General features: G+C 43.7%; 1 protein-coding gene across 4 annotated transcripts in view; it reads left to right on the forward strand.

The window, feature by feature from the left end:
• SLIT3 (slit guidance ligand 3) overlaps positions 1-26543 on the forward strand; it is a 1039834-nt gene that overhangs the window by 896841 nt on the left and 116450 nt on the right. For all 4 annotated transcript variants that reach the window (XM_078653381.1, XM_078653382.1, XM_078653384.1 and 1 more), the window contains 3 exons: positions 1690-1822; positions 11363-11431; positions 19145-19216. In XM_078653381.1, coding sequence (XP_078509507.1) covers positions 1690-1822; positions 11363-11431; positions 19145-19216 — 274 coding nt within the window. The remainder of the gene's footprint in view (positions 1-1689; positions 1823-11362; positions 11432-19144; positions 19217-26543) is intronic.

A 26543-nucleotide genomic window follows, 5' to 3' on the forward strand; every position in this document is an offset into this window, starting at 1 on the left:
ATCATTATTTATATTCCTGCTGTTGCTGTTCTCTTTAGGACTGTTGATGATTCTTTAGCCATTAACACTGTTATTTGAATTAGAACTTACGGTTCACCTATTGGAAATTGTTGAGTTAGTAGGAATATCTCCACTTGAAATATTATATTTGTATGATGTTATTGCTACTATCTTCTAACTATGTATAATATATGGTTTACTACATATTGCATACTATCTACATCATCTCCTCCCTTGTCCACCTTTCCTATTTCAGATATTGGCTCTTTTGATATCTGTATTATCTTTTTTGTGAAGTTAACATTTCATAGTAATTTATAGTGTGGCCATAATTTGATTTATTCATTGTTCTATTTTTTATGTATTGTTTATAAACTGACATGCACGTCTCAATAAAAATATACATTTAGAAAAAAAAACATTCCATCCCTATCTACTACACCGACTTAAACTTATTCCAGCAACTGCTATAAAAAGAAGAGGATTGAACATATGGCAAAGCATTGGGGCAGGAATATAGTAGCAACAACATATTAAGCAGAACGACAGGAATAACAATGTCCTGGGACAAACTTAAGTGCAGAGCAATAATTAAAAGTGCCGCAAAATGTCTTGTCTGGTTTGCTTGAATTGTCCCCTCTCATAAGCCTGAAATCAAGCCAGCACCATGAGCAGTCCTAAATATCCTGACCTATCAATTGATTATCCAGCACACTTAGTTTTGTACCATTGTGACAGCTTACAGCAGAAGAGACTTTCTTACCTGATTCAAACAGCTTGCATACAGATGATGAAGTACATAGTGTCTCATACTTCATCCTAATAAGCCCCAATGTTGGCATGTTTATATGTGCATTGTGAAACGTATGCTTGGCCACACACATATATATTCATCCCACAATATATGCCTTCATCATTTGCAAAGGCTGAATGATGAATGTAGGTCCCCTTCATCTGCAACCTTGTTAGCCTGTCATACCATAATATTAGTCATAAGTGTGTCTCATGCAGGGAAGTGTTCCACTGTTTTAAGGTACTAATGTGGATAACATATTTCCGAGGACTTGTTGACTTCGCACAAATCTCACTTAAGCAAATATTTTCAATAAAGAACAGCAAAATGCTGGAGGGGTGCACCCTTTAGACATGTAGTATGGAAAAAGTGGGAAAAGTGTCTGCCCTAGCATTCTTCACCCTTTAACACACCAGAGGTACTTATTGGTTCACCTTGCTGATGGTAGTCAAGGGGAGTGGGTGAATTATTTACGTAGGCTATTGGAGAGTTCTGGTTAATGGTTAGTAATTCTATCCTTGCCAACGATAATGGTTTAATGACAGGTTAATGAGTGAGAATTGAATGGTTGATCCCACAGTATAACTTCTTTATCCAAACCTGGAGGATACTAAATCAAGTGGCGGGCTCATTCTCACAGAACTATATTCTACCATGGAAAGCACAACCTGTGTGATTGTTGTAGTCATGCAAGTCTCACTAAGTGACAGGAGGTCATAGTACATTAATGAGTTGGGGGTATACCACATTGGTACCGGTTTCATGCTTTGCATTCTATTTAATATTGTATGATGCATATTTATCAATGTGAAAGGATTACCAAAGTATGACAATTGTCATTTCTACATTATGATACCCTCATTTCAACCACGCTTTGGTCCCTGTTTTCCGTCTAGGCAATGATGAGACTAGCTGCCTGCCATCCCTTCGCTGCCCTGAGCAGTGCACTTGTGTTGATGCGGTGGTGCGTTGCAGCAACAAAGGGCTTCGAATCCTCCCCAAAGGCATTCCGAAGGATGTGACTGAGCTGTAAGTATGATGTCATCACTGGCAGACTTACATTGGTTCTAAAGTGTTCCTGGGCATCTTCCAGTCTGTTACTGCTGCAGCTCTACCCAAAGCAGAAGAGAACTCTGCGCTGTGCTGGCTTTGGAACATACCTACTATATAGAAGTATTACCAGATTCATATTGTCAAATTCCTAATATTGAATCTCAATTGTGGAAAAGCTTCTACCATAAATTTATGCAAGTCTCCATCTATCCATCATAGTCTCTCTAATAATTAATTCCATATTGTCACAGGATAGAGTAATCAGGGCGGACTGGCTACCGGGCATTTTGGCATGCTGCTGAGCTGGGGGCTGATTTCGTTGATGGGGCATGTGCTGAATGAAATTTGTTTTGCTTTGTTTATTTCGAAGCACACGCAGGTCTCCATCAACGAAATTAGCCCCCACGGCAGTGACATCAGCCCCCAGCTCGGCAGCATGCCAAAATGCCGGTAGCCAGTCCGGCCCTGAGAGAAATGCACTTCTCAAATTTCACCCTCTTGTAAATTTCACTAAGATCCAAGCAAAATCCTCCATTTGGTATCCTTTTGGAAAAAGTGAAATACAAATTATATTTGTATGCTAATTTCCTATAAGTCACTAGTCTGTATGACAGGTCACCCAGGTTTTTCGGAAGGGTTGTTTTTGTATTGTAGTCTATCATGCTAATTTCCTACAGAAACCTATAGAGTTATTTAGTACATCAGGGGCCGGAGGTACAAACCTTTTTTGCATTTGCAACCGGAGATCGGCCCGTTTGCGACTGCAAAAAATGGTCATGGCATGTACAAACGCTGTTTTGCGAGTCACTGACTCCCAAAATAGTGTTTGCGACTCTCGCTATGAGGACGGGGGACCCCTTCCTAATAGCGAGACTCCCTGCCATGTACTATTGTTTTCCAACCGCATTTGCGGCTGCAAAACACTCGCAGTGTACCACCTACTTCAAGTATGTGGTAAATCACTTGCAAATGGGAAAAGGTCCCCAGGGGACCCCTTCCCCTTTGTGAGTGTGTGAGAAAATATTTTTTAAGAGCAAGCAGTGGTCGCAGGGACCACTGCCTGTCCTTAAAATATGAAACTGAAAAGTTTCATTTTTCTTTTTTAGATGCATCCCGTTATCTTTTAAAGAAAATGGGATGTATTTAGAAAAATAAAACTGCTTTATTTAAAAAGCAGTCCCAGACATGGTAGTGGGCTATAATGTTGGCAGGGAGGGAACTCCATTGCTTCATCTCTTCTTAGACTAGTGGCATAATTTAAAGGACCGTATGGAAACAACCTCTCAAAATAACTCTTAGGTTTACACTTTACTCACATTACAATCCGTGTACCTCCAACCCTGCCTCATACAAGCATCGGTGCGGGATTTGTTTACACATCAGACCATACGTTTGGGCCTGTGGGAAAATGTTTGTGAGTAACCAGCTTCTAATTTTACTAAGTGGCCACAAGATGCACACTCTAGAAGTTTATTCAGTAGGTGGCACGCTTCAGCAATCGCCCTGGTAAACACTTTTATTTAATCAATTAGAGAGTAAAAAGCTTGCTTTGTAAGAACATTTTGGTGCACAGCGGACATTATGATCTAGTACAGGATCATAGAGCCCCCAGATCACAGCTGTGACTATTCAAAGATACATTTCATTCAATCCTTTTACATGGGACATTACTCAGTTGCCCTTTTGACATGCTATTATGACCATTAGGGCATTCATGGGATGCAATGGTATATTCATGCCTGCATTAAATCATTGACTGGTTTTGGTACTGTTTACAGTGCCTTTGCGGTTCAGTTCAATTTGATCTGTAGTTTTAGTTTTGATTTTGTTTAGATATGGGAAACGGCCATTACAACGAAGCCTTTACAACGAAATCGTTAACCACGCATGCAGTACAACGCATGCGTGGTTAACACGAAAGCCTTTACCACGCATACCTTTACTACGAGGTTTGTAGTAAAGGTATATGTGGTAAAGGTAAAAAGTAAAAAAAGGGGGGTTTGGGGGGGTCTCCCCCCCAAAAAAGAAACTCACCTGAAGTCACGTCGGGTATCAGCGTCGTTTAAGAGAAAACGGAAAATAAACTTCCGCTTTCTCTTAACGACGTATGACGTCACCACGCTAGTAATTGTGGTAAATGTTATGCGTGGTAAACGAATTCCGTTGTAACGCATGCGTGGTAAAGGCATGCGTTGCAACGGAATTCGTTGTAACGTCATATATTCGATTTATGGGTTTGGCCTTTCACTTCTCCCAATTTGATCTAGTTTCAAATACATTTTTGTTGAGTATTTTCTTTTAGTTATCGGTACCCTCTTTCCTATGTAACAAACTCTGTCTATGTTTATTTCTAATGCTGGAGTGCTCTTTGTTCACTACTCGCGAGGTGCACTGTTGTTTTCATTTGTTGAGACTTCTACATGCCAGACCATTCTGCTTTTAAAGAGTCATAATACCACAAACTATTTTTGGAAATAGTCCACAAGATGAATGCTGTATGGATCTAATTTTGGCCTTCACAGAAACATTTGTAGTATTTATGTTGAGTAACTGGAACAATATGCTGGTTATATTTGCTTAAATTCCAAAGCAGCTTGACCCCTGACTGTAGTAGCTTGCGTCCATATTCAACAGTACATGCACGATTCCAGAACCTATACCTATTATGTATGCCAAATGTTTTGTCAGGTTTTACTTTGTCAGGCTGCATTAAATGTTCGGATCCCTGGCGTGCACTTCTGGTAGCGAGGGATGATAAAGTAGAACAGAAAGAGTGATGGGGGAAGTATGACAACACAAATATGATCAGCCAGGACTAGGATGCTGCTAACTAGTAAACTGTTTAATAAGCAAAGTGGTGTATATATAATCAGCTAATCCTGTTGCTTAGTAAATAATGCCGCCCTCTTAGAGAGTGAAATAATCTTTGATAGAGGTTTAAACCTGGTTGCAGCTGATGTGTGTCACTACAATTTCACATTCTGGTGGAGTAGTTTCTTTACCCCAGAAACTATGCACAAAGGAGCACATGTAGATAAGCCTGTGAACACTGAAAACAAAAATTCTTCTATAACATTTCTTCAGAGCTTTGGCTCATTTCATGGCTTACTGGCCCATTGGCCTTCCCTGAAGATGAGCACCGGAGCGATGAAGGCTCTCCACTTGTTGTCCCTGGTTACTAACTCAGTAAGACGGCTGCCTTGTTTTGAGCTGAGATACACACAGGGAGCATGTGGGCGTGGGTGAAGGGACGACCGTGACACCAGGTGTTGCAGGCAAAGAAGGTTTTATTTTTAAAGAGCTTTTGAACACAAATGTCTTTCTCCTCCTCTGGGTCAAGCGGTCTCGAGAGAAGGCGCAGGGATCCGTGGCTGATGTCTTTCCTCCGTCTGTTGTTGCTCTTGCGTTGCGGGACTTAGACCAGCTCCGTCACATGGAGGAGACCAGAAAGAGGGATGCCGTTAATGTATGCTCTTTCCAAGTTATGCACCTTTTAGGGACCGGGGTAGTGAGGACATCCCCTAGTGTACAGTGCTCTTTCAACTCAGTGCACGGTGAGCGAGGGGTTGGGGTAGGAGGTGAGGTACAGGGATGGAAGCGGGGTGTGGAGGAGGGAACGGTGATACAACGGGGAGGAAACAAACAAGGGCTTTTTACACTAGTTACACGTGAGCGCTCCGGCTCCCCACCCAGGCTGCCCAACGCCGCTGTACCTGTGACAGCCACACTCCTCCCTCGGGAGTGTGGCACGGCGGATCACGGGGTCGTTGGCCTCCTGGCTCTCCTTCTTTCTCCGACTCCACTTCGCCTCCTCGATGTTCCTTCGGGGCCTTTTCCTCTTTGTCTCCGTCCTTCTCTCCGCTCGATACCGTCACTTCTTCCTCCTTCCGCTCCTCCGGGGTGAAAACACGCCCTCCATACAACACTTCCTGGCATTTGACCATTCCGGCAGGGCTGACGTCCTCAGGGGGCGGTTCCTCCTCCTCGGAAGCAAACGCCCAGTTAAAGGGGCCGCTGTTTTCGTCGTGCACGTCTCTGTCGAACGGATCGTTCCTCCACGGGTCAGTCTGGAATGAAGGAGGGGGAGCAGGGTCAGCGGGGCACGGACTCCACCATTCTCCCGGGGTAAGCCTTCCTCCCTCTCCCCTGTTACAGAGCATTAATTTCATTTTCTTCCTTCTCTTGATCTTGTGTCCCATCGGAAAGGAGCACTGGTGACTTGTGTTCATCCCAGTTTGCATCCAGACGGGTTCTTGTCTACATCTAGAGGGTGAGGCCTAAAGGCAGGTGTGTCGCCTAGCTATACTGTAGTGTCTTCAATATGCCACTAGTGCCAAGGAGTTCAAGGATGCATCATTATCACTATCATCTAACAGACACTGTGTCTAACTTGGAAGAATGGTAATTTTATTCATTTTTCTAGATGAAACCAATATTTTAAAGTACAAAAATCCGAGCACAAAAGAAAGCTTTAGTTAATCTGGTCTAAACGAAGACGTGGACGCAGGTCCATGACAATAATGTTTGTTGGCAAAAATGGAGGCTCCAAATGAAGCAGGTTTTCTAAATCCAGTCTCTAAAACATTCATTTTCCCATCTACTACTGCTCATGAGCACCTGTAAGTGAAAGTATGCCCAGACTTTATATACGTTGTTCAATTAGCAGAACTGTTTAGCAGAGGACCCTGTTATTTCTAAGGCAAAGAGGCATGCACCCCGTTTAAAAAAATCTGAAATTAGAAATAGATCCCTGTCTCTTGCGGCCATAACTTTCAACTTGAACTACCATTGAAGACTCCCAAATAAGTGGGCTTCATGCTTGAAGTGTGTGCTCACACCAGCAGGAGCACTATCTTTAGGTGGAACCTGTGGTATGCACTACTGAAAAACTTTTCTTTGTTGCTCTATTGCCTTCTAGATCAATAGAGCAAAGTACTAATTTTTTTGGCTAAACTGGCATTAGATGGTATGCGTTTAGGCATATAGATTCAGCATATTTTCTTTCTGCTATGCATAGTTGAACTCCTCAGCAGGATCCTGTAACACATTACGAATCACAAACTTTCAATGGCTTTTTTATCGCTTTCATTTGCACATGAATTCTCTAAGAGAAATGACAGTGAAATGAAAAGTGTGGACCAAAAAAGAACATCTTGTTTTGAGGTTATTGTGAGGGCTGGAGAGTATAAAGGTTATGACAGTTAGCCTGATACATATGCTAATAATTTCATGCTGAAAGGACCATGTGGGAAAGCACTCAACTCGGGGCTTAACCGAGATGGCCCGCTTGTCAAGATCAGATGTATCTCGAGAGGGAAGGCTGTATTAGTATAATGTGAAAAGGAAATAGTCCTTTATAGTGAAGCAGATCCACAGTTGCAAGGGCCGGGTGGAGTGAGTAATGAGGTATTGCACCATGCTTCAGAAAGACGGCAGAAGTGTACATACCACTGGATAACATTGTCTACCTGGCCAACTCTTTTTTCCCACTGGATCTGAATTTCTGCATCTCGTTATAATTGAAGTCTCTTTATCTTCTTTCTCCCATGGCACTCATCCACAGTGGTAACATAAAGTCAACTCACTGTCAAATCACAGAGACTGCGGTGTCCTTAAGGGTCTTAATTTACAGAGTAACATTAAGTTAATGGAAATTATCTTGACGGATTGCCATAATGAAGAAACTCAGCTCGATGAAATCTGGCTGACGGAATTCCATTAAAGAGAAGAGTCAGATTGACGGAATACCTTTTTCAAGAAAAAATATATTTTTATGAAAAAAAAGATACGTCTGTTTTAAATTAAAAAAAAAGGGGGGAGGCAGGAGAGGGCAGCAGTAAGTACATGCAAATGGGGAAAAGAAACTGAAGCTGGGGAGGGGAAGCGAATGCAAGGAGAGACTCCCCTTCCAAAAATTGAGTGTTAAAGTTGGGAGCCCCTCTTTAAAAGAGATGAAGAGAAAAACAAACATGAGGAAACCAATGTTTCTTCAAGAATGGTATTCACTAGGTTGGTTTTCTTCAACCCAGCAAAAACCATTCTGAATTTTTTTTTGTCAAAAATGGTTTGACAGAATACGTTCCTCAGAACCATTTTTTCATATTTGCTTTTTATGTAAAACGCATAAAATCCTTTTAATGTCGGAGCCAGATAGTGCCTAGTGAATTCATCTTTACTCAACAGCTGGGTGACTACCACCAATAGTTATTGATGTTTTTCTGCCAATTAAATATCGTACCGTTTAAAAATCTTCTTTTAAGGCCTCATGTGTCTGTACGTATCAGCTGCTCAGATTTGAGTTGGTACCTAAAGATGTCCAGTAGTGGCATGAATGAGACTGTCAATGTAAGGACTACCCTCATGAGTTCTTCGCCAACTCATAGTGACAAAGTAAGAGATGTTAGTCTGAGTACAACCCTCTCTTTTAAAATACTGATTTGGTCTGTTTGTGTTCACTATTACTCATGCTTGGGATAGCCAAAGGTATTTTATTGGTTGTATCACTGTGGTTCATCACCGATATTATATTTTAAACTTCCGGTCACAACTTCTGTCTTTGGGTTCAATGTTTATGAACAAAGGTTTATAGGTTTTACTAGGGCTATGCACTAAACTAGAGCATGGTCAGCAGATGTTCTCTCTAATTGAAAGATGCAATGAAGTGGTGATTTGTCTATTTTTCATCGGGATCAATAATTGTGAACATTCCGTTCAGCATCCACTGTGATTGACGGAGAGTCACTCCACATGTCCCACCAGAAGTCTGCCTCTAAACCTCCTCTCTTGGTAAACAATGCACTTCGGAATGAGTAGAGATGCTTAAGTGAGGAGAACGATTTACATGATCTAAAACAATTGGAAGGACTGATCATATATGTTTATGGTGGTGTGTAATACCATCTAGAAAGATGCAGGGCTAATGGAACTTTTGTCTCATAAAGAATCCATTGCTCGTATTAAAAAATATTACCCATCCTACCTAGGTGACTAAGTCCACACATGTTTGTATAATTGCTTGTGTCATACAATGAATGTAGGAATCAGTCCTGTAAATTCTGCGTGCACTGGGGGTTAAAATGACTTTTGAGTTTTAATCTGCAAGTGAATGTGTTATATTTTAATATTTTGATCAGGAAATTATTTATCTTATTTTTATTGTTTAGGTTTCTTTAGAGTCACGCATTCACCCACTAGGGGTATCTTGGCTCTAGAAACACACAAAAAAAATAAAATAAAAAGACAGCTGCTACAAAAAGTCACTTGCTGCAAAAATCAGTTAAGAGAATAACCCTGTTTTTAACGATTTGCTGAATTTCATCATTGTGTAAGTTAAACTGTAGCTGCTTCCAACACATGGCTGCAGCCCTGATAAGACCTGTCCCCCTGTTGTCTTTCAATTAATATTGGGAATCACGAGTAAATGTTTGTCCTTAAAGTAGAGATCTCTAGTTGGATGATACCATTGAAAGCGCTTAGTTAGCGAAGAACAGTGGAGGTCAAATATTACCTAGTTAATTAAGAACACAGACTTGAAAAGTATGTGTTTTCTTACAGGCCAATCATGTAAACAAAGCAAAGCTGAGGTAGCATGACTTTTTGGACGTAGGCCCAAAGCCACTCTGGCCTCAAAAGTTCTTGATTAGCTGCAGTTTGTAAACAAAAAAGTCCAGAAAGTCAAGGTAGATAGTGTTGCAGCAGATCATACAAGATGATACGAATGCATTAAGCAATTGACTCTTGAGGAAGGCCAAAATGACATGGTCAGGCTGAAGATGAAGGGGTGGAAGTATAATCTGAAAAGGTCTGTCAGATAAGTAGTTTCTAACCATTATAACAGAGAATATCTTAACTCCCAGATCCAACATCCCACTTAATACTGTTGTATGCCACCTTGTGTCAAAAGCTGCTGAAAGGTCCAAAAGGATCAGAGTGGAAGAGATGTGATTAACCACACATCTGCGTAAATCAACTAGACGTAAGAGAGCATTTTGTTGAATAAAAGTGCATAGCTGGTTAAAATTTGCCTTCTTTAACAGATGTGCCAAATAAGGCAGCTGTGAGATGGGCAAGGGTGGGACAGAGTATGTACAGCCAGTGGATTTTTTTTTTTAATCAAGGGTGTCACACAAGCTGGTTTGAAACTTTAAGATGCAAGGCCAGAAGATAAAGAGGCCCTTGGCAAACACAAATTTAGGCTGCAATATATTTAGTGCTGCTTCAAGGGAAAGGGTCATACAAGGATCATATCAATTTACTTCTTTTCACTTTTTAATTCTTTTGAGACCATAGGACAAACTCAGTAAAAAAGTCTGTGGTGCAGGTTGAAATAATGTCTGGTGGAAGCTTCAATGGCGCATAACACGGCCTTGTGTGCTTGCATTGTTAAAATCTTTTTATTATTGTTAAACCTACATGCTTTGGGGGATTGCAAAGTTCTGTAATCACCATAAAACCCTGTTAGGATAGAAGACTGGTTTAGTTTTCCGATTTGCTTTCTTGTTGACATAGTTTGCTTTTTGCTACTTTAATTTCATGATAGAATCTTAGCGTTGTTCCCAAAGAAGCTCCAATTCACATATGTATCGCTTGAACTCAAAAACCTCCTCGATGAACCAAGTCGCCAATTGACAAGACATTATGCTGGGTTTATTGACTATTGGAGCAATTTCACTGGCCATCATAACCATCCTTAATTAGCACAGAATGATAATTTGTTGCTGACGGCCTATTCTCAACCATAAAGGACGTAAGAGAATAAACTGGAACCTTGCTCCAGCTGCAAATAGTTGCTGGTGGAAATTGGACTGTGTTTAATATAGAAGCATGTTTAAGGGGACTTGAAAAGGGTAATCTGACCTAGGGAATTCAATAGGTGAAAAGGTCTGATGTAATGGCGTGTCTCAACAGATTACTTCTAACCTATATCCCTTCATATGAGTAGGAACTTTGAGGTTAAACTTTAAATTGCAAAGAGGATATGGATCTTTAATCTTGATTGATCAAATATAATCTGGCTGATTGAAATTAATATTTAAATTGACAAGCAACTGTGTATGACGTTTGACTATAGTCCCATGTGTTATAACTAAAGCTAAATGTTCAGGTAACTGGACTTGCACTATCACAACATTTTCCAAATAAATTTCTTTGTGACCTAAGCAAGTTTAGAACGAGATTCCAGAACACAAAGCCCAGCAACACTCCCATCACGGGCCGCTACTGGTAGTTACTTACTGTGGGGTGACTCCCTTCGCTGAATAAGTTGAAACAAAAAAGAACTCTGTGTCTCAATGACCGATACGCAAGATATAATTGCATTTTCCTTGTTTTTGGCACTGCAAATTACACCTTGGAAGACTTTGTGCATAGTTACCTAATGAGGTACACTGCGGACATTGTTAAACCAGCCTTATGCATTGTACCTATTGTTTTCTTTCTGTCCATGTTTGTCTAATGTTTTAAGACTGCACTTCTCACAATTCCTGTTTTCTTACTGTCAAACTCTCTGTTTTTCAGATACTTGGAAGGAAACCACCTCACAGCTGTGCCGAAGGAACTCTCTGGCTTCAAGCACCTAACACTCATGTAAGATATTTTTTTTCTGTGTTCGTAAATTAAATGACCCAAGTGCTTTGTACTTCTCTGTACAGATGCAGTCCAGGCAACAACTCAGAAAGGTGTTTTCAATTCTATTTCCCTCCACGAACCTTGGTAGACAGACGCCCTGGAATATTTAGTTGGGTTCTGGTGCCAAAAGAAAGCCTCAGGAGTCCAATTGCTACTAACAGAAGCTCACTAAGGTTACAAAAATGTGCGTTTTGAAGTCAATAATGTACATCAAATATGAATGGGTTTAGGAGCAACTTAGCAAATTCAAGTCAATGGATGGTAGGTTCCTGGGTTGATATCAGGATACATGAGACGAGTACATCATTAGGGCTCACTACCACCGCATCTAAAACAATGTGTTACCACAACACAAATTCTTTAACATTGCTACCTAAATCTAGTATTCAGGCCGATATGGCTATTGGGATTGCCTTTGCAAAATAGATGCTAATCATTAGTAAGCTGATTGGCCAAACAAATATGTTAATGACTGCCAATATGAGGTTTCATCTTTTGCTAGAGCGGTCAACCTTGAATCTGGGGAACCGAGTTTAAGTCTCAGCAGGGAAGCTCGATATTCTGTGATTCTAGGCAAATCACTTAATCTCCCCTTGCCTAATAAAATGAATGTGTCCATCTGTAACACAACTGGTGCTCATGTAAACCGCTCTGATACCTTCGGGATAAATTCGCACTATATAAAACTCAGAAAGAAAAAAAAAGTGAAAAATGATCTCGCTAATAATTAGCTTATTTGTTAGGGATGTTTTTTGTTGACGAACTGAGTACATCAGGTTGAATTTGTATTGTAAATGTGGAAAGCATGCAATCTTCACTTGCTTTGAGCATGCATGTTTGTTGAATAACATACTCTCTACATAAGATTGGGTTATTCCTATCACACCATTTCTCCCATGCCTTACACTATGGATTTCAAACTAATCAGGCTTGTTAGGCAGATGGCATTGCCAGACTGAATGTAATCAATGTCTCCCTTTACTAGAAAAGCAATAGAATTTTTAAATAAATTATAAATACTTGCCCTAAGCCCCTTTAGCAATGCGTCAATATTAACCAGGTGTTATAAAAATCTTTATTTGGATAAAAGAAAAATATCCTTAAAAGCATTACAAATTGAATCCACAAATCGGTACATTGTAATTAAAAAAACTTCAAAACATATTTTTTCACAGTTGAACAGTAAAAATCTATCGACACCTGTTACTCGATTTATACTACACCTTAAAAATTAAAACAATTTAGTATTAGACAGCGATAACACTTAGCAAAAGAGCAGGGGGAATTGATGTGCAGGCGTTTAACAACTAAGACTCATAATTTTATTATTTACTTTTTTTTTTTTTTAACTTAAAAATAAAGGCTAAAATGCAGCTTGGGTTGGGTCACTGGACGGGGCAGCGCGGGGGATTGCTGCTCCTTACGCCTTTGCTGTAAAGATGCGATAAGCATCCCGAATATATGTTGTAATGGCGATATTCAGAGCTATGTTTTCTGGGCACAGAGAGGTGATAATTGCCTGTCTACAGGTCCGAACACCCAACCTGTTCCACTCTGCTCTGAGTTTACGTCTACGTTGGGACGTAAGTGCGGGGCATAAGCAAACCACATGCTCTAGCGTTTCAGTTGTCATGCCGCACCCTCTGCAATTTAGATCTTCCGTGGTACGCTGCCATATAGGCAGATCTTTTAAAAAACGCCAAACCCCCAATCTAATGGCCAGAAAACTCAGCTTTAAATGCAATGAATAAGTACAGGAGAGGTAAGTAGCCGTAGATATGCGCCCATAAGAGTTCATGACTGACCATGCATGACTGCGTCTGAGGAGTAGCGCTTTGTCCATAATGAGTGAGCACATTCTGACGCTCTTTTTGATACATGTTTTAAATGCTGTCATGCTGGGATTGAGGGTCCATAGATCACCCGCCGCCATTTCGCGGATAGAGTCTGTAAAAAGGCGGCCATACGAGCCCCCAGGGTTCTTCTGACTGATCTCCAACCAAACTAGAGACTCTAAAGTACCTATAGCTGCTTTTCTAAGTTTGTGACAAAAGTTTAGATATGTGCCGGTGTTGAAAGCCTCATGATTTAATAAGCTCAGTTCTAGCCTGATCTGGGCAGCAGAGGCAGATTTGGGCAAATGTAGCACTTTTTTGTAAATCTTGGTCACAAGTTGGTTCAGAGTTGTGTTTAGCTTACCCCTAAATATTTCATTACCATACGTAAGGGTGGGTCCGATTTTTGCTCTCAAAATTTCCAGTAGGAATGAGAGGGTTGGACCGGACAGCTCTTTAGCAAGCTTAGATAAAGTGACCTGTAGGATCGTGGCTTTTACTGCAATTTCGTCACGCTGTTTGAAGAAGTTACCCCTGGAATCAAAGTGGACCCCTAAGTATTTATATGAGCGTCCTGTTGTTAGATTATTATTGTTATATGACCACACACCGCCACCATTGCGTTTCCTTCCAAAGGACACAACTTGGGTTTTCTTTAAGTATACCTCAAGTTGGTTCTTAATTGTGTAACTGTGTAGCCTGTCCAAAAGCATTTGAAGCCCGACCAGAGTAAGGCTAAAAAGAACCAGATCGTCGGCGTAAAGAAGATTTCTTATTGCTACGCCTCCAACCTTAGGGGGGTGACTGTTTATTTCATCAAGTGTGACCGGCAGGTCTGCATTGAACAGGTTAAAAAGGAGGGGGGCCAGCACGCACCCCTGTTTGACTCCTCTGGTTGTCATGATTTTCCGTGAGAGGTGCGTGCCGGACCCCAGCTTCACCTGAACCCAGGTGTGTGAGTGAAGTTGGATTATCGCATCCAGAAGTTTTTCAGTGATCCCCCATTTTTTCAGTTTACCCCATAGAGCTGCCTTTGGGACCCGGTCAAACGCTGCTTTAAAATCAACAAAACAACAGTGCACAGATCTTGATGATAAAAGCGTTTTGTCGATGATTATAGACAATGTAAGCAAGTTAGTCTGGGTCCCTGAATTGGCAGTAAAGCCTGTTTGGTTCATTGGTAACAAATCACGCTGTTCTGCCCATCCCTTCAGCCCCTTCAGAAGAATGCCTGCATAATGCTTTGCCTCAATGTCAAGGAGGGTAATTAGTCTATAGTTGCTTGGAGTGGCACTGGAGCCTGATTTATGGATTGGGTGAATTATAGCCCCACGCCAGGAATCTGGAACAGTTGAAGTCCTAAGCACAAAGTTAAACAAGGTGGTTAAGTGCCCCGACCAAAGAGCTTTGTTGGATTTGAACAGTCTCTGAGGCAAACCGTTTGGTCCCGGGGCCCCGTCCGATCTTGCTTTTGACACAGCGTTGACGACCATTTCTTCGTTGATCTTGATGTCATCTGTACAATAGCCTTCACAGTTTGTGTTCTTGCGCCTGCAGATGCTTTGGGGTGCTTCTACCGCTTTAGAGGGGCTGCTTCCTGTTGTCACTGTGCTTTCTGGGGACCTAAAGGGGTCGGTCAGGAAGGCGGCCCAGTCTGATTCCTGTATGTTTGCCGACCCACCTTTTGATGCCCCCGAGTTGGAGCGGTTGATCAAGGGCCAAAATGTTCTCGCATTGCGGTTTTTGCTTTCCCAAAGGAGCTTGGCCCATAGCTGGTTTTGATATAGACGTTTGTCTTTTTGTGAGGCCATCCTGAATGATTTTTGCGCTAATTTGTACACATGACTGAGATCATTATTTCCTGGGGATTTTGTAAGTGCCCGCAAGGCGTTGTTCCTGGCTTTCTTCAGCGCCCTCGACTGGGTTGAGAGTGAGAACTGCCGGATTGTGCTGGCATTGTGTTGGTGCTGTTTAACAGGAAAAAGCATGACCAGTTGTACGCAGAGAGTCGTCCATACGGCAATCGGGGAAGCCGTCTGATTTGTGACCCCATTGATGAGAGCCAAACTTGTCTTCATGATGTTAGGGCTTATCTCATCGCTCCATTTTAAGCGCCTCAGATTCTCGGTGTGGATCCCAGTACAAGTACTTAAGGCAGACGAATGGTACTCCGGCTTTATGTTAAGAGTGATGACCTGTGGACGGTGATCACTTTCCCGTCGTGGTTGGATGCGAAGGCTAACCAGATGATGGAACAGGTCTGAGTTGCAAATAGAGAAGTCCAGAAAGGTTTTCTTGTGCCCGTTTGTCCAGGTCCAATTTGGGGGGGTGTCGTCCGGTGTCCTTCCGTTCATTACCAGGTATCCAGCGCTGTAGAGTTGTAACACGAGGAGCTCACCCAGGGCACAATGGGCTTGATTTGGAGGCTTAGATTGGTCTGGCACCTCCAGTTGAGTAAATAGAGAAAGTCCGTCAAGGTCTGTAGGTTTGCCCTGGAAGAGATTTGTGTTGAAGTCCCCCGTTGCTATGCAGTCCGAATCGGGGTGGTCAGCGGCCAAATCGCTCATGATTGTGGATAAGCGTGCCAGATGTCCTTTTTTTGTCCGCGTGCTTGGGTTGATATACACATTGAGGAGAAGGAGTGAGCGTTGCTTGGAGCATGATTTGATTTTAACCCCAAGTAGCCAGTCTTCCTCAAAGTTTAGCGGAACAATCGGGCCTTTTAGGGTATTTGAAACATAGATTTACAGTCCCCCTTTTGGGTGGCCATAGCGGCAGATTCTGATTCCTGGCTTCCATAATTCAATAAACCCTGTGACTGGTGAGCTTTGGGTGGCCCATGTTTCTTGCAGGGCAATTAGTGCATGCCCGTATATGAAGGAATGTGTCTCTAGATTGGTTAATTTGTGCTGGAGGCCACTGATGTTCCATGAACACAATGTGAAAACGGAGTCTGTCTTTGCCTTTGTCACAGTTTTTTTAAGGTATTAACCAGGTTAATGCTAATCAATTTGAACCTAGAAAGATGGAATGCGCAGTTGATGTTGGAAGAATTCGAACCCAGTACCTGCAGTCACAGTAGATATTAGCAGTAAGCATTTACCTCAATTAGTCTCCGTACCAGCTATAATAGATGATGAAATTATAAGAATTAGGAAAAAAGCAGGACCATAATATCAATTAAAAAATAAAGGGCCATATGTATCAACATTCCGTTTTGCGATTCCTAAATAGCGATTTTTAAGGAATCGCTATTTAGAAATCGCAAAATGGTATGTATGTAGAAATTAGCTTCTTTTTAGCGATTTCTTAAATTTCCTTAATTGCGATTAGCAAATTGCTAATCGCAATTAAGGAATAATTTCCCATTCATTTCTATGGGCCAGGAGGCCCATAGGAATGAAGGGGAAATGTGCGATTCGCAATTTGCTAATCGCAAATTGAGATTATTTTCAAGGGTGCAGGGGTGTCCAAAGGACACCCTGTTGCAGTCCTGAAATCTGCATGGGTGCACATGTGGCGCACATACATGCCCTAAGGGCATGTATGTGCGTCACATTGCACATTGAAAAATGAAAAAATATGCATTTTGAAAGGAATTTGCAACTTACCACCAACTAGAAGTTGGTGGTAATTTGCGATTCCTTAAGGCCAATTAGCTATTTTTTATAGCTTCTTACATTGCATTTAAGGAATCGCAAAATTTGTGATTCCTTAAATGCAATCGCAAGATAAGGAATCACATATTTTGCGATTCCTTATTTTCCAAGCAGATTTCTTTGATGCATACCATTAGTCCAAATTGCATTCGCAAACGCCGAAATTCTGCGAATTTCGGCGTTTGCGAAGTCAATTTGGCTTGATACATATGACCCAAAGAGTTTTAAACCAAAAAACTCCAGTGGATTTGATCATACGGAAACAAGCTTCCTTGAGTGTGTATTGGTGAAGAAGGCGGTTGATAAAGAAACTTCGCAAAGGGACATGAAGTATTGCCACATGTCACCCTAGTAGTTAAAATTTATGTATTTTTTATTTTTGTGATTGCGTTTTCTTTGCAGTAAAATGGATTTGAATGTATACAACATGTGATTTCTTCAACAATGAACAAATGCTCCTTCAATGAGAATCTCTGAGCACAACTACTTTCATCGGTGCACAAAACGTTCACTTTTCTAACTTTCTGAAAATACTTGGGAGTTTGAGAATTAATTTGTATTACTTTTTTATTATATTATCTGTCATTTGTTTCTTTTAGCACTGAGTAGTTATAGAGTAAAGTGTATATCCACTCTCAAAGTATCAGCCTGATCACCAATTGTTTCAGAAGTCAGAAATCTACTCTCCTAGATGTTTGGAGTACATATTCAACTTTTCTTGGATTTACAAATAGTCCCAGCAGTACTCCCCAAAACCTATGACGGTGGTCATTTTTAATCGTTCTGGAAAGCTCATGATTTGCTTGGGTGAATGTTGACCTAGTTGAAAAATATGCATTTGTGAACCAAGCAGAATAGACCCTTTATTTTCTCCACATTAAAAGTATCTTTCCCTGTGGAGAAATCCATTCACTCTACATACCATGAAATATGGTTTCCTTTCTTAGTCCAACCTCAAAAGGCAATTTTTCATTTCTTCCTTTGCACCAAACTAAACTTGTGTATGTTTCAAAGGTGTGTATCTACCTGCAAGTGTTACGTTATTAGCTACAGAGGTGTTTATTTACAAGCCCATTGCGCTGCCGGTGCGTCACTTTTATTGATGCACTGACATCTCAATGGGCTACCCCATATTTACAAAGCCATGTAAAGTCACCATGCATGCCTTTTCATGACCTTGTAAATATGTTTCCCTTTCACGCATGACCCTGCATGAAAGGTGTTGCTGTGGGTGTTCCCATGCAGCATCCATGGAACTTTATGCATTCCCAGATTTACAACATTTTATAAACTTGGCAATACGTCAGAATCCTACGCCTCCCAGGGGAGGCATAAGGAGGTGCTACGAGAAGAAAAACTTTTATTTCTCTTCGTTTTTTTCTTTTTCTATGCATATAGAAAGAGGAAAATGCCTTAAATTATTGTTTTTGTGCGGGAAGGTGGCCCTTCCTGCTCAAAAATAATTATATTCGCAGTGCAGGCACCCTTGCAACATGATGCAAGGGTGTCTGCGTTGGCACACAACTGCTGTTTGTGCACTGACAGGGGAGAATGATCGGAATGTGCTGTATCTTTTAGATATGGCACATTCCTGCCCTTTTATTTTGACACACGGCTGTGCAGCAGGAAGGCTTCCTGATCTGCCATGCGCCAAAATATTGAAAATGAGGCCCAGAGTGTTTTTTGCTGTTCATCTACTTCCGCAGTGTAGTGTACTCAAAAATGCCCCCTAATCTGCTTTAGCGTTGGAAATGTACTATAATAGCATATTTTACTATACTTAAATTCAGTTTACAATCATAAAATTCAACATATATTGAATCTGTGAATTGGAATGTTTGAATTCAACATTGAAAAAACATATCTGTACCCCTAATTACCAGTTAGATGCACAAATATGTTCCTGTTAAGACTACTGTGTAGTGACAGCACCCAGCTGCCTGGAATGTTAAAAATCTCTCCCTTCTGGGAAGTGTTAGAATTTCAAAGAAGACACTGGAAAGCGTCACAAAGCTTTTATGCCAAAATCATAGATATTTTAATGAGATTCTCCTTAGTCAACTCTTGGCATAAAACTCTGCCACTTTAGAGAACCCATTACATTTTGTACACTGTATAATATTTCTGTCCTTGTTCATAAAATAATTAATTACATATATTTGTACTTATTATTTTAGTGACCTGAGCAATAACAGCATCAGCATACTGGCCAATCACACTTTCAGCAACATGACTCAACTCTCAACACTGTAAGTAAACCAGTTAATCTATTTCTAATGTTCATTAATGATACTAATGTGTGTTAGCTGCTTAACCGTGGCGCAAATTCCGCGGTTTAATTAAGTGGGCGGGGCCGGGTCAGCCAACGGACGTGCGCGCACTATAGAGGTAGTACTCGCGACGGCCATTTGCCGACAGAAGCAGCAAAGGGGGTAAATTACTTCTCTGTGATACCTTTTTAATATGTTGCATATTCCACCCTATTGTTTCTTTACCAAAAGTCTTGATGTTATTGATTTAGAGCACATTGGCATAGTCACCAAAAAACACAAATCACTTTGGCACATGCAGTATTTCAGTTGGTTCACATTTCCAAGTGGTTCATTTGCATTACAGTGAGCACGTCCCCTGCAGGCCTCCAACAGCAGGTCTCCAGCAGCCCTGCCATCACTTATTTTTTCTTTCTCCACTGCAAAGTTAGCCAGTAGCATTCATTGTCCACCTGAAGTCTCGCTCCTTACGTCAGAAATTTTGAGGGTAAAGAAACAGATAGATGCAGTAGCAAAACCTCCACTATGGCTCTTGAGCATCACCCCCACTGATTTTAAGCAGTGCAAATAAAGGAAAATGATATGCCCACTCCTAAGTGCACATGACTGTTTGGCTGACCCTCTGGGACCTTCAATCAGGACTCTTCAATCAGGACACTCCAAACAGTCATGCGCACTTTCTTGTTCTCCAAGCAGGCTGCATCACAGCCTGCGTTGAGAACATGTCCAGGCCCCCATTCCCTGGCTGAGCGTCGACCCACGATGCTCAGACCAATCACAATGCTGCATTGCAGTGTTGCGATTAGTCAGAAGAGCCTGGCTGCTTACCAATCACAATGCTGTATTGCAGCATTGTGATTCGTCAGGGGAGCCTGGCTGTGCTTCATGTTCCTGGAGTTCGATGGATGAGAGCAGGAGCAGAAATGCTGGTCTCAATGGCAAGGTAAGTGTTTAGTTTTTTTTACAAAAAGTTTCACATTTCACCCCGCCACCCATGAGCTGGGCCGCTGCCACTGGATAGATCTTCAGTATTTCTCCAAATCTACTCATAATACTGGGGAGCCATGTATTTGAACAGGAAAAAATGGTAACCATTCTCTGTAGGCTGATGGTCCACCATTCACAGACAGGACAACAGGCTACGGGAAATTTATTTGAACTTCATCAGGCTTTAGGAAGGGCTAGATAGTCCGACCTCTCCAAACTTTGCAAACACATTTAAAACATTTAACCCCGACCCCTGAATCGTGCCCATGAATACATGAATATGTTTTCAGTGCTAATTTCTGTATCTTATAGAGACATCTAGCTGCAGATTCCTTAACTTAGAATATCCCCAGGCATCAGACTGAATCTGGAAACCTTTCCGCAGCAGCACCTCTGTGGCGCCGCAAGGCTCTGCCCTGACGTCGTCTACGGACAAGACGTCAGTGGAGCCATATATGCCCCTCCCGGCGCGCTGTTGGCAGTTTTCTTCTTTTCCGTGTCCCAACGCGGATCCTGGAAAATCAGCGATTCCTTGGCCTGTTTTTCAGGCCTTCTCGACACCTCCGGTGTCACGGAACAGTGTGCAATGCCTTCAGGCTTTAAGGCATGTGAGACCTGTGAGCATCATATGTCTGTCACAGACCCGCACGCCATCTGTATGTGGTGCCTAGGAGTGCACCTCGACTCCAAAGAGTGCGACGCCTGTCAACAAATGAAACCTAAGTCCTTGAGGGAGCGTCGTATGAAATTGATGGCTGCACGGCTGTCCGGTCCTGCACCTTCGCGTCGCCGCTCTCCCTCTCGGGATCGGGCCCATTCCTGAGGTCGTTCCCGCGGACATCGTTCAGAGGCAGGGCCGTTTCTAGGTGTTTTGCCACCCTAGGCAAGAATGGAAAAATGCCACCCCCTTCCTCACTACCATCACTCTCTCCTCCCTGTCATCCAGGCTAACTGTCTGCAGTTTCTCACTCTCTATACACTTTCGTTCTTTCTCTTCCAACATCACTCTGAAATGGCCCATAAGCACGCTGTGTGGGCATCAAAGTCTTAAGAAATGCATATAGAGTAATACGTGTGAAATGTAAAAGGGCGCTGCGTCGGTGTCCTAGTAGAGGTCACGTACACCTCACGTTAGCAGTTCGCAGCGACGTCTTGCACACTAATACAGGTACACATTACATGACTAAAGCATACCATGTGCAGCATCCGTGTAGCTCTATCATACGAATTGGAAACTAATAGGACCTCTGGAATGAAGTCGGGCACACTGCAAGACTAAAGGAATCTGGGTGTGCACTCACTGCAGACACCAGGATTTTTGTTAGCTTGTAGTCAAAGGGTGCAACATCAATGAGGGGCACCAGAGGACACCTGGAGGGAAGTACCGTCTGGTAGAAAAGGGAGAGGGGGTGCTACGGGGCGCTCCGTGAGACAAACTACACTGCACTGGACCCATAATTCCACCCACTCGCAGCCCAAACAGGGTGTGAGTACATTGTGCAAGAGGTGGGGCCTCTGATGAGACAATGTACTCACCGTTTTCAGGTCTCTGAAGCCTTAAGCCCCAGGGAGTAGTGGTCATATACCCAATCAATCGTTACTTTGGGCCGCTCTAACTGTACAATCTCCAGCCTTCCGCCAGGGCTCACATCTTGTCGTCCCTGAGACCCTGCGCAATTAATTCATTAATTTAACAAGCATTTGCTCTGTTCGGATATCCCGGGAAGTACCACGAGAACCGTGTCTTGGTTTCATTTTGTTTGCAGCACCTGTGCCTGGGGAGTGCAAAATAAGGGCTTCATGACGCAGCCCCCACCCCCTCAAAGCCCAAGGGGATGTGCCGGCTCCAGCAGTTTACACAAAACAACGCTCACGTCACGTCAGGGTCAAATCGTTAAGAATGATATTTTGGCATCACCCCCCCCACAGTCCCCCCCCCCCCCCCCCGAGATTGTGGAAGAGAGCAGCGGATTAGAAGGTAGAGAGGTAGGGACCCAATATGGACGAACCAGATAGCCCACATGGGGCAGTGCTTAATTTGTAAAAAATATAAATTCCAGGACCCTCGTTAGGAGCCCACTGCAGCATACACCACCCATTGCCTCTGCCAGCACTCCAAATGGTAATACCATCACAACCACCAAATAATACTCTGCCATAAGTGTGACAATCGGGACTGTTCCAGGCCCCCAAATTTATAAGAATAGCACGTGCGAAAGATATTAGTAATTTTCAATGTATATTTGAATAGTAAACAACTGTTGTTGTGCTTATCTCTAAAGCACACTAATAGCGACACTATATGACTGCCTGCAATAAATGCCGCACCGGAAACCACCTGTTCAAATTAAGCACTGAAACGGGGGACATAAGAAGAACTCGGAGTCAGTCGGGCAGGCTCAGGATCCCTTGTGTCATATGTAGATCACAAATTAGAATTTGGTCAGGACAGTCCATCACTTCTCTTAGCGTACCCCAAAAGTAGCACAATTGGCTTGAATGACAGGACCATACTGGTTATTGAAGCGCCGAGAGGCAAATAATTTTCTTGACCGTGCTACGTAAATGCCAAGGTTGATAAATACTGATGGCAGGGTGGAATATAATTTTTAAAAAAATAGCAAACAGGTGCATCAATTGTATTCCGATATTCATTTCCATCTATAGGCATTTTACAGTTGCACGAGGTGTTCAGACAGTGCCTGAAAGCAGGAAATCGGTGCTACATAAACACCTAAATAAAGTGCTTACTGCCCAGTTCAGCTTAGCGAAAATCAATACAGGACTTTAAGCATTGCCTCCAATTAAGGAATTACAGCCCTTTATGGAATGCCCATGGAGCTTCAAGGCTGGCACTACCATCCAGAAGCAGCTACGTTCTCCCATCACTCTTCACTGGGCGATGCCCGCCGGCTCTGCAGTGCCGCCATTCCAGAAATGCCCATCTACCAATAGTGACACCAAAGTTGGCCTTAGGGGCATTGCTATATGGGCTACAGCCAGCACTACCAACCCCTCTGTAGCACTTGGAGTGAAACCTGAAGGAAATCAAGTGAGCCGTGCCAGCATGTCGGTGGTATTCTACCACACCTCCCAATTGCAGTCTCTCTTCACCTGTGAGTGTTACGTCCAGCAATGTATTCCTACTTTGTGTCCCCATAAGTTACGCCTACCTATGAGGCTGCTCTGCGGTGCCACCTCTGCCACCTGCATTACAATGCTAATGCATCACCAGTGCTCCGCCCTGGCCAAAGCCTGCATGACCATGCTGCCACCTGAATCCAGCGCCCGAGCAGCAACAACATTCAGAGAAGTTCTCCTGCCCGACAAAATGTTCTCTGTGGAGTGCACGTGGTCGAGCCCGGCACAGAGACGCCTCTGCCACCTGCAGTGAATACAATCACAGAGGTACCTCACAGGTAGCTCCGCTGTGCCACATCTGGCTGCTGGGAGTGTCCGCCCTCCATCGTCCGGCTTGCATATACTGACGGGCTTGCATGGGCCCCTCTCCATGGCCTGGGGCTCACAGGACTCACTTGGTGGGCAGAGACCCGTCGGGATGTGGCATTCACGGACAGTGGACAGTGTACCTACGCCAGACACCTCTCTGCTTTGGAGTTATGAATATTCAAAACAGACTCTCGCCCCCATGCGGAGCAGAAAACAGCCAAGTAGGGGCCAGCTTCTGCAGCATTCACAACGGTACCTCGGCCGGGTGATGTCAGGCGTGGAGGTAGTCATCAGCAAGTGACTCAGCCCGGGGAATTTTGCAAATTGCAGCAGGCTATTTGCTGCGCACACAGCCCCTGCCTCTGGTGCCGAACGTCACGTTGAATGAATTCTAGCAAGCACTAACTAATACACTTTTGAGGTCGAAGGCCACTTGATTCAATGAATTAAGGGGATTCCCAAACTCCTGTTTTTGCCGCCCTCCCCCTTTTGCCACCCTAGGCAGTGGCCTAGTCTTGCCTAATGGTAGAAACGGCCCTGTTCAGAGGTGGGTAAGCACAAGGGGAGGTCTTCCTCCCATACGCGTGATGCTGGCGCACGTTCCTCTCGCTCCTTGCCAAGCACACGCGTCCGGCAGTCGACTCCTCCGTAGCCTCCCTTTCCCAGAGTTGGAGCGACACGCGCCCAAATGGAGGCTTAATCTAAAGCACTCCATTCATACTTTGGGTCATCCTCTCTTCCTGGTCTGCCTTCGGGTCCCACAGAGGTGGAAGGCACTCACGTCGGGTCCTCGCCGGCGGATTCGTCCTCGCTGCCGGCTGTGTGCATCGACTCCGGTTCCGTAGCCGATACGCCCTCCCAGCCATCTGTCCAGCCCACCCCTTCAGTCATCGCATTGCCCTGCTTCCTGCGCTGATGTAGGAGGTGGCGCCGGGCTCGACACCCTGTCGGCATCTTTCCTCCCCACATATTGCAGTGGGATCAATGTTGTGAAGCGCCCAGGCCAAGTCCCCTCTGAAGGTCATCAACGTCGACATGACTCCGACCCAGCGTCGGTTGACGCCGATGCCGACATCCACGCCTCCTCTTTTGCATGAGGCTGGTGTTCCTCCTGACTCCTCAGACATTGATGCGACTCCCACACTGCATCAGTCGACGCCGGTGCCAGCACCTACGCCTCCTCTTTTGCAAGAGGTTGACGTTCCTCTGGATCCCCAGATCTGAGGTCATTTCAGTCCCTGGTGCAGGTACCTAGTGTTGCGTGGCTTTCGGATCAGCCTACGGCTCCTCCACTTTTACCGTCTAGTGGACGGGTTAGTCTTCAACCGTCTCCTACCAACGGTTTATTGTCGCCTCCCCGAAGGCGACTGAGGCTAGTGCTGCTTACGCACGGGCTATTCACAGGGTGGCAGTTATTCTTCTATTTCAGCCCCCTATGGTTTCCCTGCCTTCTGATCCTTTACTGGATCTTCTCCAGAGGGAGCCTGTTGAGGTGGAGCCTTTGCGGCCCCTTGGGGGATTTTTATTTGACATCATGCTTGGCACATGGGCAAGGCCCTCCTCTGGTGACCCTGTTGATCGGGCTATTGCTCGTCGACACCGTCCTGCCCCTGGTGATCCACTCTGCCTGACCCCTCCCCCTAGAGCTCAGGGCCTAGTTGTTCAGGCGTCTTTTGACTTGTAGTCTTCCTCCGCTTTGCCATTGTTACCTCCCACCAGGGAGTCTAGGTGGTTGGACACATGTGGTTCCCCAGCTTTTTGCCTCTTCCAGTGCTGCCATCCGTGCATTAAATACGGCTTGCGTGTTCACACGCTCATCCTCTGCCCTTTGGGACTTGGTCGGGAACCTTCTTCCTTCTATTCCAGAAGGGCCGCGGGCAGAATTACTTTGCCATCTGCTTGATGGCAGGGGAATGGCGCAATTTTCCGTCCAATCTTCCCTTGATGCAATTAACTCAGTGCGACTGGCTCTTGCTCGGTCTGTGGCTTTGCGCCACCATGCATGGTTGTGCGACAGTTTTTTCCCAGACAATGTTCAAGATGCTCTTAGAGATCTGCCATTCAGTGGCGTGGACCTTTTTGACCGCCACGCGGATTCGGCAGTCTTCCGCCACTTGTCTATGCTACCTTAAATCTGGCGGCATGGCTTTCTGCCTTGTGATATATATTTTTCTTCTGCATATCTTCTGCATGTTGCCTTATTGGTTTGATTTCTCAAAGAAAAAAAACCCGGGTTCTTGCATAGTGCCGGAATAGTATAGGCGGCTATTCCGCCACTTCAGTATTCGTTCAGTACAGCTGGATGGCTCGTTCTGTCTTTCTTCCAGTCCTCTGAATATATTTTTTGCCATAAGGACCCCCCTCATAGGGGTTGAGACTTACCTTATGTGAGGTATTTGTTGGCTATTGCGTAACTGCCATAGCCTTGGTACGCTCTCACACTTCCTCACGGACATCCTTCTGGGGGTCAGGCTGTCCTATTTTTCTGCTGCAATCCTAACGCTAGCATCGCTCTATTGCACTTTAGTTGCAATTGGCTTTAGTTGTCTGTAGTGCTTCTAGGCCTCGGCATGGGTTCTTTGCCTTGTGGACTCTACTTCGCCTGCCTTGTCAAGGTCTTTTTGTTTTTTCAATATTGCAGTGATCCTCTTATCTATAATGACTGCTCTTCTTTTCGCGTGACTGTCTCTCGGGCCCTTGTTCCCTACTGTTCAGGCGCAGTTCTTTCACGGCTGGCGCCCTGTTCTCCTTTTGCACCAGGGACGAAAGCCGCTGTGCTGCCCGCTTATTACTTTTGGCGCGAACTTGGGTGCACCTTGCTATGTCTGTTATGATATGGTGTTTGCGTTGTTGCTTCTATGGTTAGCCC

This window comes from Lissotriton helveticus, chromosome 7, assembly GCF_964261635.1.
Source record: "Lissotriton helveticus chromosome 7, aLisHel1.1, whole genome shotgun sequence".
In the NCBI taxonomy this organism is placed as follows: Eukaryota; Metazoa; Chordata; class Amphibia; order Caudata; family Salamandridae; genus Lissotriton; species Lissotriton helveticus.